The sequence below is a fragment of the Canis aureus genome, chromosome 2 (assembly GCF_053574225.1).
Source record: "Canis aureus isolate CA01 chromosome 2, VMU_Caureus_v.1.0, whole genome shotgun sequence".
In the NCBI taxonomy this organism is placed as follows: domain Eukaryota; kingdom Metazoa; phylum Chordata; class Mammalia; order Carnivora; family Canidae; genus Canis; species Canis aureus.
In genome coordinates, this window is record NC_135612.1 from 27,239,555 (window position 1) to 27,250,809 (window position 11,255).

General features: G+C 44.0%; 1 protein-coding gene across 3 annotated transcripts in view; it reads left to right on the forward strand.

The window, feature by feature from the left end:
* The window catches only part of SERINC5 (serine incorporator 5), a 106,877-nt gene extending 98,179 nt beyond the window's left edge, over nt 1-8,698 (forward strand). For all 3 annotated transcript variants that reach the window (XM_077866832.1, XM_077866841.1, XM_077866851.1), the window contains 3 exons: nt 1,338-1,377; nt 1,955-2,099; nt 4,173-8,698. In XM_077866832.1, the coding sequence (XP_077722958.1) occupies nt 1,338-1,377; nt 1,955-2,099; nt 4,173-4,320 (333 nt within the window). In that variant the 3' untranslated portion in view covers nt 4,321-8,698. The remainder of the gene's footprint in view (nt 1-1,337; nt 1,378-1,954; nt 2,100-4,172) is intronic.
* The last annotated feature ends 2,557 nt before the right edge of the window (nt 8,699-11,255 follow it).

Consider the following 11,255-nt stretch of genomic DNA (forward strand, 5'->3'; position numbering starts at 1 on the left):
CACACAGAGAGAGGCAGAGACACAGGCAGAGGGAGAAGCAGGCTCCCTGCGGGGAGTCTGAAGTGGGACTCGATCCCAGGACCTCGGGGTCATGACCTGATCCAAAGGCAGATGCTCAACCGCTGAGCCACCCAGGCGTCCCTAGTTAATTGTTTTGAGTAGATCAGGAACATGGTACAGAATTAAAAACTGCCAAAGACTCTTCAGAGGAAAGGATCCCATCCATCTATCCCAGACCCCGCCACCCCTGCCTCCATAGAGGCAGACAGTTCGGCAGCCTGATGTTATAGGAAATGTAGGTGGGCTGCCTGCTTCCAGAGCCCTTAGCTTTACCGTTTCTGATTCTGCTAGCTCCACTGTCTCCTAGACATCACATGCTACCTATTGCTGCTTGTGAATCGTGGACCTTGGAGTTTCCATCCTGCGTGTTTTTTAAAAGGTTTTATTTATTTGACAGAGAGAGAGAGAGGGAGCACAGCAGGGGGAGTGGCAGGGAGAGGGAGAAGGAGGCTCCCCGTGGAGCAGGGAGCCTGATGCAGAACTCGATCCCTGGACCCTGAGCCCAAGGCAGATGCCTAACCCACTGAGCCACCCAGGTGCCTCCTCCTCCCCCAACTCCTGTATTTATGTTCCAGCTCTGTCACTAAACTAGCACTTCAGGCCAGTTATTTATCCTGCCTGCCCTCAGCTTTCTCAATTGCAAAGAGGATGATAATCCAGCAAGTAGAGCAAGTCATCACCCAGAATGAGTTAGTGAGAGTGAGGACCCATCTCATTCCCCTTTTGTAATCAGGTTGTGTTTTCCAGAAGCAGCTGCCAAGGCAGAGTTGACTTGCGTGGTATCTATTAGGGAGAACACAGGTGGAGGGGAAGGAGGCAACTCTGGCCTGAGAGTGAAGTTGAAGGGTACCCTAGGCTGGGCGAAGCCTCTATGGGTCCTTTCGGTGCTCCAGAGCAGTATGACCCATCAGAGCTGTCGCCAAGGGTCAAAGGCTGCGCCTTCATCCCTCTGCCATGAGCAGTCCTTCAGTGTGGGTGGCCCAGGAAGGCTTGCTGTCCGGCAGGGCACAGTGTTTGGGAGGGAAAGGCTGGGGGCCGCTCTCCGCATTCCAAGTAGCACCTTGAAGGGGATCTCGGCGGCCCACGTCCCTGTCGCAGCAGAGCACTTGGAAGGACAGATGCTTAGTGAAATCCTTTGGACCAGATAAGATGAGCGCAGTTCAGAGCCCTGCCTACAGTCACACGGCAAGGCTTGGCATGTCACATGGGTGGCCACTGGGGCTTGACTGACGTGGAGGTAGAAAAGCCACCTGACGTTGTTGGGTTTGCTCTTCCAGGTAGCCCGGTGTTGTTTTTGCTTCGGCCCGGATGGAGAGGGTAAGTAGAGAACTTGAATGGTAAGAGGAAATTTTTATTCCAAAGGTGGTTTATTGTTGACCTCCTTTTCACGCTCTTCCTGAATGATTGCTGGGTTTTATCTGTTCGTGTTGGCGCTCTGGCTGGCAAGAATCAGTTTCTGTTTTGGCCTATATGTAAGTCGAATTATACAGTGAGATTTAGAGAAGGACAAAGTACAGTTTTCAAAAGAATGAAAATTTAGAAAATTTCTTGCCACTTTCTTTTCTTGGATTGGAGCGTCCAGGGGCTTGAGAACTTTTGGCATGCTCGCTCACTTCCCTCTGAGCTTACCCTAGGTTTTCTGTGTATAAGGGCTCTCTTCTGCTCTGTTCAAAGAATGTGATGTTACATAATTCATCCTGTTGAGGACATTTCTGTGGTTGGGTGGGGGTTTTATGCTGAGAGTGTAGATGAAGTTGTCCGAGAGTACAAATGGCTTTGGACATCTTTTCTACTCAACAGCTCCTGGGATTGTAATGAGTGAGTGTGGCTTTGCTAAAGTGGCAGGCGTGCATATGTTCACTCACAGGGCTTGTGTTCACTTTGTGCTTCACAGACACTGAGGAGCAGCAGAATGTGAAGGAAGGACCGCGGGTCATTTATGATGAGAAGAGAGGCACCGTCTATAGCTATTCCTATTTCCACTTTGTGTTCTTTTTGGCTTCCCTCTATGTGATGATGACCGTCACCAGCTGGTTCAAGTGAGTGGCTCATTGTCTTAGACATTTTAGAGGGGACAGTCTTTAGAAAATCAAATTAAGTCCTATTCTTTAAGTGCTGAGACCCACTGGGTCGCAGATCCCATCTCCTGGAGTCAGTGAAACTCTTCTCCAAGTCCTGCTATGCTCACCTACACAGAAACAGTCCTGGGGTCTCAACAGTCTGTGGGCATGCTTTTAACCCTGGGACTTGGTAGTGCTCACTTGCTTAATGCAACTTTAATAAAATGAAAGGTTGGGAGTGGGAGGTGGGGTGCTGGCTGGCTCAGTCAGTAGGGTATACGACCCTTGACCTTGGGTTAATTTGAACTCCTCGTTGGGTGGAAAATTTTTACTTTAAAAATAAAGTCTTCTGGGAAACAAACAAAGGGTTGAGGAAGGGGAGGAGGGTGGTGGGTTGGGGTAACTGGGTAATGGGCACTGAGGAGGGCACTTGATGGGATGAGCACTGGGTGTTCTATTTGTTGGCAAATTGAATTTAAATAAAACATTTTTTAAATAAAATCTTGGAAAAAAATAAAAAGGTTAACTGCTTATGGGCGGTCTTGAGGAACATAGTATAAGTAATGGAGGGAGAACTTGGAATTCTTAAGCAGTCACCTGCTTTTAAGAGAAAATACCTTTTTTTCTATTTTGCATTTTGTTTGCCTTTTTATTTTACACTTTTATTACAAAAGTTTGTTTTACACTTTTATTACAAAAGTTTAAGGTTTTGTTTATTTGAGAAAGAGAGAGAGAACACGAGCTGGTGGGGAGGGGCAGAAGGAGAAACAGACTCCCCGCTGAGCAGGGAGCCCTATGCGGGGCTCATTCCCAGGATCCAGGGATCCCAGGATCATGACCCGAGCTGAAGACAAATGCTTAAATGGCTGAGCCACCCAGGCACCCCTGAAACATCTTTTTTAAAAATACTAATGTGGCAATAGGGGTAAGTAGCCCCCCGCCCCCACCCCAAGCCCCACAGCCGGTGCTAATGTGGTATGTAAAACTCCGAATACACACAGGATAGACATTTAGGCTCACTGTTCTTTGTTTTATCCATTCATGCAGCAACTATCTGAGGGGCTCCTGTGTGCCTCACTGCTGTAAGTGGCAGGCTTATAATCTAATGGAGGAGACAGACCATGATCCAAATAAAATACCCTGTGGCAGATTGCACTATTGGGGAGAAAGATGAGGAAGAGGAATGCAGAGTACCAGGTGGGGTTTGGAGATGGTGGAGATAGCAGAAGGCTTCACTGGGGAGATTTTTCCAGAATATGATTTTTCCCTTCTTCTAAGGGAGAAGAGAGGAGGGAGCTTCTAATGTATCCATAATGGTTCTAATGCTTTGATGATTCCTGGAAAGTTTTGGTGTGGAAAACTTATAGGATGGAGGGAGCCATAATTAATAAGGCAGAAAATAACAGATGCTGTCGAGAATGTGGGAAAAATTAGAACCTTTTACAAAACCTCCTGCTAGGATTGTAAAATGGTGCAACCACTTTGGAAAAACATTTTGGCAATTCCTCAAAATGTTAAGCCACAGTTGTAGTATGATCTGGCTGTTCTAATCCTGGGTAAATACCCAACAGGGGCAAAAGTATGTCCACACACAAGCTTCTACACACATTCATAGCAGCATCACTTACAACAGCCAAAAAATAGAAACCACCCAAATGTCTATTAGCTGATGAATGGATAAACAAAATGTGCTGTCTCCACGCAATGGAATATTACTCAGCAATAAAAAGGAATCAAGTATTGGGCCATGCAACAACATGGCCTTAAAAACCTAAATAAACCTTAAAAACCAGTCATACGAGGCCACATGATTCCATTCCTATGGAATGCCTAGAATAGGCAAATCCACAGAGATAGAAAGTAGATTAGTGGATGCCAGGCTCTGGGAGGAAGTGGGCAAATGGCGTGAGCTGTATCTGAATCGAGCTGTTGGGAAAAAACAAAACCAAGAGAGGCTGGAGGGGACGGGAGCCAGGGAGACGCCTGCTGGAGGGGACCTTCTCCCCGCCTGTTCTCTTCCTGCTCTGACACAGTTGGGTCTCGTTTCCACAGCTATGAAAGTGCCAACATTGAAACCTTCTTCAGTGGAAGCTGGTCCATCTTCTGGGTCAAGATGGCGTCCTGCTGGATGTGTGTGCTGTTGTACCTGGGGACCCTGGTCGCTCCCCTCTGCTGTCCCTCTCGGCAGTTCTCCGTGTGACGGGGATCCGAGCAGGCCTGCAGCCTGGAAGTGATGTCCTTTGAGCAAGTGTCCCAGGGGTCCGAGCAGGGACTGGTGCTTTGTGAAAAGCTGTCATCCTCTGGCTGGTTTGAGTGGGTCTGAAAAAGGCTTTCAGGGGGGAAAAAAATCACCTGATTAGCTTTTGAATTCGGAAAATCAAAAAGAAATAACCATGTTAACCCAAAAGAATTGAGAATTTTCAACCAAGCGGATCCTGAATGATGATATAGTTTGTGTTGTTGTATCTTAGCCCTAAAAACTGGAATAGAAATTAACTAGTATTTACCTCCTGTATGTTTTCACCAAAACAGAGTTTGAGGCATGACAGGGATAAATCTTACCTTGTCATTCTTATCCTTCAAATAGAAAAACTTGCCAAAATCTTGAGCCCTCAGCCCGGGGCGGAATGCAGACCCCTCTCACACACCTCGGCCAGGAGCCTCATCCCCAGCGGGCTCTGCAGATGGCACTTGTCCTGCAGGCTCCTTGCTCATTTGGTATATTTATAGGGTACAAGAGGAAGCACCTGCTTTTAACTCCACCCTTGTGCTGTTTCCTCCTGGCCCCCACATGTTTCCCTTTGGAGCTGTGATGCTGGGAATCATAGCTTCACTCTTCTGTCCTGGCCCTTTCCAGAGGTTCTCCTCATCCTTCCCAGGCTCGAACATCTTTGCTATAATGTGAAAAAGCACAATTTACCATCACTACCATGTGGTCCCCCATTGTATTATTACTGCCCGATCCGAGTTACTGCAATAATTGTGACTCCTTTTGTGGTGTTATTCATGTGATTATAGAACAGTATTCATGTTGTCTTTGCCTGAGCGACGGAGGGCTATAGTTCTTCCTTGTTTGTGCTATTAATATTAATAACACTCTAGGACCTTACCCAAAAAGTCGCTTCTTCACGGAAGCCTGCTGCACCCTTCTTTTAGTTATAAAAGTCAGCCGGCGTCTCTACCACCTTGAGGCCTTTGAAATTGTAAAAGCAAAAGGGCTCTTGTTTCCCGGATCTGGAGTGTGGCCACAGCGTTCATATCCACGGTGGTGTGCTGGAGTGGATCGGCCGGGGGAGGAGCCCAGGCAGCACTTCACCCTGGGCTGACCAGATAAGGCCTATCGTACAAGTTGTAGAAGTGGCCAGATAAACTTAGAAGAAACGGTGGGGGTGGGGGGAGGGTATTTAATTAAGCCATAAACAACATCCATGGAGATTTCCAAGAGTATGTACTTGTAATAGGCATAAGAGATTTGTCTTGAGGCTGCTGCCCAAGAGATGACTGTGTTCAGTGGTGACGTGTCCTCGGTCAGTGAAGAGTTTTCTCGGTGGAAAGTCTGTTAGAGACCCCAGTTGAGACCTGCTGGGGATGCTCCTTTGAGTGTCTCCTGCAGGGTAGAAAGGGTCCTCTGGAGCTCACTGGCACAGGGGTCTGTGTGTGCCCTACTGAGCTGGGCAGCACTGGCTTCCCATTTGCCAAAATGCTGGTGTAGGGAATTAGTCAAATTCTTCATTTCTACTCCTTTGCCCCCCTCCCGGGAAAATAAGCAGGGAAATAAATTCTGGGGACATATTACTCTAGAATCTTGCCTTATTTATAATGTTTGAGCTTCTGTTTCTAAAGGTACTCGTGTATGGGCGAGAGCCTTGTTTTGTAACCTTTATTCAATTTCTTTTTTGAGGCCAAGAAGCTCTGAGCTTGGTGGTTGAAAGGTCCTCTGGTGTCACACAATGGATAGCCACCACGCGCGGCCCCTGTTAAGCCAGTGGGACTGGGAACTCTGTGGGTCGGGGACAGAAGCTGCCTCAGTGGCTGTGCAGTGACGCAGGGCTCTGGGTAAGCTGGGATGGGCTTCAGGAAAGACCATGAGAAGAGTAGATCGAGAGCTGGGCTGCTGGCTTCCTAGTGTTTTCTTCCTGCTAGGCTCTGGCTGGTCTGGGCAGCCAGCTCTGTGACTTTAGAAGTGGCCCCCAGGGCAGGTCACACAGGCCAGCTGACAAGGCTCCTGTTCCTTGGCTGGCCTCTGTTGGCGGGCTTCCCCTGCAGAAAGCAGCTCAGGGAAACGGAAAGGAAAGGACGTTCATTGCCAGTGACAGGGCCCTCGGAGCTTCTCTTCGGCTGGCCCAGCCGGCAGCTTAAAATTTGGTTTGTGTCCCAAAGTTCTTCTTGAAGTTTAGTCTGACTCAAGAGGAAGAGTTGCGGTCACTCTGATTTTTATTCTTAACTGAGAATTTAAGAAAGTTTATCTGAATGACGAGGGAGAGGTGAATATACTCTAACAACTGAGGGCATAGAAAGAAGTTGACTCTAATGATTATTAATTGTAATGAACAATTCTCAGGTGATGAGTCCATGTTTGTGGGTTTAAAGAACCTACATTCTTGTGCTATTGTGATTTAATAAACTGGAAAAATTGTGCCAATTGCTTTGAGTTGCTGTAATGATGGTGTTCATTTGATAAATTCACTGATCTCTTTTTAAAATAATTTTGCTTCCTACAACTTTTTGTACATGATTTTGAAAAAGTACATTCCCAGTAGCTGCTGGTCAGACTCCTTTAGCAACGCAAGTGCAAGAAGTTTTTAAAGAACTCTATGTGTATGTTTCTTCTGTGCTATTCCTTCAGTGTGGGAATGTTTTCCCTTCTTGTTTTCATGAATAAAAACACTAAGTGGGGGAAGGGATTCTTCTGGGAATGTTGCTGTAGACCTAGATGTGTCATCTGACTAGAAATTTGTCTGTCAAAAACTTTCGGAAACCCGAATTTGTCCTTACTGGGTTGAGTTTTTGTGATACTGGTTGGTTGGGTTTGCTTTTGTCCTCTTGGCTTCTTGGGAAATGGCTTGAAAGAATTGTTCCCCAGAGGTGTTGGGGGTTCTTTCGTGGAGTAGATGGACTGTGTGCATGTGGGCTGTTGGAAGGTGGGGTTACTAGAGATTTGGGGTTCTGGTGCCTATCAGGACTAGCCAATGGTTGGGTCCCCACACCTCATTTTCTATTTCCAGTTCCTCAGAGGATCCTTCATTCCGGATGACCTTTGTGTAGTGCTAATCCGCACCCCCACCCCATATCATCCCCCTCTGCCTATTTAAGATTGTATACTTATTTAATTTTAGCCAGAAGTTTATCATCATTGGTGCTTCATGTAACCCTGCAAAGGGAATTCCAGAGTCTGTGTTTAAGTCGCCTTGGCTTTATTCTCCTTTGACTGCCTTTCTAAGTAGCATTTCATTTTGGTGTACATTTGTGTTCTATTCCTCTTGGAAATGAGAGCAGTTTTAACCTGTAACTAAGAAGGATGTGACCTTGGGCTAAGACCCTGCCTGTCTGGAGAGATCCCTGGGTCCTCCTTAATCAGGGACAGTGCAGTAGTCACTGAGCTCGTGGAATTCTTTGTAGGATACTCTCCTAATCGAAGTAATAACTCCCTCTGCTTTGTTCTTAAGGCCACCGTGTTTCCCGCCATCTTTAAGATGCGTGTAAAGCCTTACACACTCAGCCAGTGCTGCATTTCCGGCCCAGCTGGGCTCTCTCATGCTGGACCTGCCTTCCAGAGCTAGAGAGCCACTTATACACATCCTTCAAACTAATGCTGGTCGCTCTAAGGATTGTTATCTTTTTAAGATTTTCTTCCTCAGTAAATCACTTACAGAGGCATTCATTTTGAAAGGGGGAAATACTTGGCTTTTGCCAAAGAAGGTATTTTGTTTCTGTTTAAGCAAAATGCCTTCGGAAGAACTTAACTGGGTAAGGTAGATAAAAAATGCGTATGTCCACATCCACTTCTGTAGGAGTTTAATCATAGTTATGTGAGTAAAATGATGAACAACTCTTTAAGGTAATCCTCTGGGTGAAGGATCCTGGGAAATTCTCTCAGGTAAAGAAAGTTTGCAACAGATGTATAATATATGTCTTGAGAGTTATTTATGAGAAATTTAAGAGGATTGTTTTGCTTTTCTATATTAAAGATTTAAGGTTTTTTTTTTTTTAACTTTGCAAAAAAACACAAATTCTACAAAAGTTTTATAATTGTAACATTGTTAATTCTTAGAACTTTTTCGAAACAATTACCTGTAGCCAAATTATGTGGTTATGTTTTGCTCTGCTAGGATTTGAAATGTAATATGTGTGGTAAATTTACTGTTTGAAATTTATAATAGTCTTGGATATGGTTAGAGTTTTGGTAACTTTTTAAAAAATTGTTCCTTCTTCTAGTCACAAAGGCAACTGTGGGTTTATATTTGTTTTTTGAATGCTAATTTTTCTATGAAGCGTCTGAAGTTGACCAGTCTTTTCCTATGTAGAAAACTCAAAACTTGTTAACTCTGTACTTTAATAAAATTTAAAATGGAAAACTCCGTTGCTGCTGTTGTTGCTGCTGCTGTTTTCATTTTTTGGGTTTTTTTTTTTTTTTTTTTTTGTAATTTAAAGTCCTCCTGGTAGTGTTTTCCGAAGATTGGTTGCCTTCAGATGTTAATCATTTTTCTCTCAAGCTCATAAAATCTTTTCTGATACTTGAGAATGAAAATATAAACATGAAAACTCAACTCTTGTTTCCTTCACCTCTGGAAGCTTCTGTGAACTGCTTCCTTTTTCTGATTCTTCGACTGGTGTTACACTATCTTAAATATGAGAAATAGAGTAGGTCTCTAAGGAAAGTAGTAGAAGTCTTCCAAAGATTTGGCTTTCCTAGACCTTTTGTATTTTCCTTGAAAATGTAGGTTTGAGTGGGATGGCATTGTGTCATTAGACCAATTTGGGAAGAATGGACATTATAACATTAAGTCCTCTGATCTAGGGTTATTTTTCATTCATGTTGGTTTTTAAAATTTTCTTTAGTAGCCTGGTATAGTATTTCTACTTGTATTAAAATATCTTTGTGTGAAATTTAATCTTGATTCTTCTAGTCCTTTTATTATTAAACATCCAGTTTCCTGAATGTTTAAATTATGCATAGCACATAATGTAAAATTGACATCTTAGCCATTTCAAAGAGTACGGTCAGTGGTGTTAAGGAAACTCCTGCTGTTGTGCAACCAAGCTGCAGAGCTCTGCTCATCTTGCAAAGCTGAAGCTCTGTACCCATTAGACTGCAACTTCCTACCAGCCTCCGAACACCACTATTCTACTTTCTGTCTCTGTGAACTTATCATTTGCTTCGTTTTGACCCTTTTGCTTCTTCCCACATAGATGCTGATCCTGTTCAGGTCTTCTGGCTCACTTGTACTTTGGGGTTCACAACCCACTTTTTGTTGCAATGTTGTCCATGTGGTTTTGGTTGTGCTAATTATTCTGCTTTTATGGGGGGAATTCAGGAATATCTAAAATCTCTGCTTCTGTCATTGCCATCATTTCTTCCATTCACTCTTGAATTGAACCCATTGCACCGTGGCTTTACACACACCTTTTCCCTGAAACTGCTTTTTCAAGTCATTGATAACCTCCGCGTTGCAGAATCTGTTGTTCTTATCTTATTTGGTTTATCAGAAGCACTTGAAAGTATTAACTAAATTACCTTCTTCACATTTCACTGGTATTTATACACATCCCATGTTTTGAAAGGAATTGTCTGGTATAGTTTTCTTGTCCCTGTTCCCATTGTACTTAAGATCAGAAAAGGCAGATAACTTCTCAGTTCCCAAGCCTCTGCACTCACAGATCCACACCTAAGGAACCACCCCTGGGAGCATTGTCTACAAGTGGACATGACTCCATTCTTAACTCAGCACCACTTTCTGGATCATCCTTTCATCTTCCATAAGGCCTGATTTGCAGCTAAATAGTTTGCTCAGGCTGCTTCTAGCCCATAATGACTGGGAGTCAGTGACTTTAGTTTGAATGAAACTGTCTCAATGTAAACTGGTGCTGCTTTTATTGAGTTCTTTTAAAAACATTGTATTCTGTGTGACTCTTAATGGGATTCACTAGGTCAGATAAAAACTATCTCCATTAATCTTTTCCAGATATACCTTCTCTACTTTCAGCTGCAGGTCCGAGTGCTGTGTGAAAATACTCCTATTCCTGCAGAAGCCTTTTGTGTAGCCAGGAGGATGTGAGAATCACTCCCTTAAATCTTTCTGAGGTCTTAGCAGAGAGGGCTTTACCTTGACCCCACATTTTACTAGTGGCATCTGAGAAATGATAAGTAGCTAATAAAATAGTGCTGTTGAAAATATTTCATTGAATGTGTTCAGATGTGTTGTTAAATGAAAAATAATTTAGAGAACTGTTACAGTGCAACCCAAGTCCTGTGTGTATCTGAACTGTTAAAGAAGAAAATTATCCTGACACTCGTTAAAACAGCAAGGAAGATTTTATTCGGGACTTTTGCCATTAGAGTTTTACAGCAGGACAGAGATCAGGCTGTTAAAAACGACTGTAGGTCTAGAATGGAGTTGTTCACGCTAGGCTCCACGTCACCAAACAGACACGTAATTTTGGTTCTCTCTCCCAGAAATCCTACACCAGTTAATCAGGAATCATGAGCCAGTTCATCAGGAGTCCCCTTATGAGCAGTAGTTAGGTAATCTGCCTCACTGATGCCCGCCATCCCCGAAGGAAAATGATCTTATAATAACCAATCCATGTCTTTACCTAGTATAACTTCCTTGTGCCCCCTCCCTTCTGTCTCTTTCCGATTTCCAATTTTGTACGGCTCCTTGGAGCTCCTTTCTGTCTGCTAGATTGGATACTGCTTGATTTGAATCCATTTTTTTAAAAAACTCAAATTTTTAAATATGCCTCAGTTTACCTTTTAATAGACTGAACTCTGAATACACCAAGGACAAGTGGGGTTGTAGAGGCAAAAAGCAGAGGGAGGGGGTCAGTGGATGGACATTGTAAGAGGAGAGATCAAGGGTAGGAGGATTCTTGCTAAACTGACCTAACCAGATTCTTGCTACAGGCAGCCGGGGA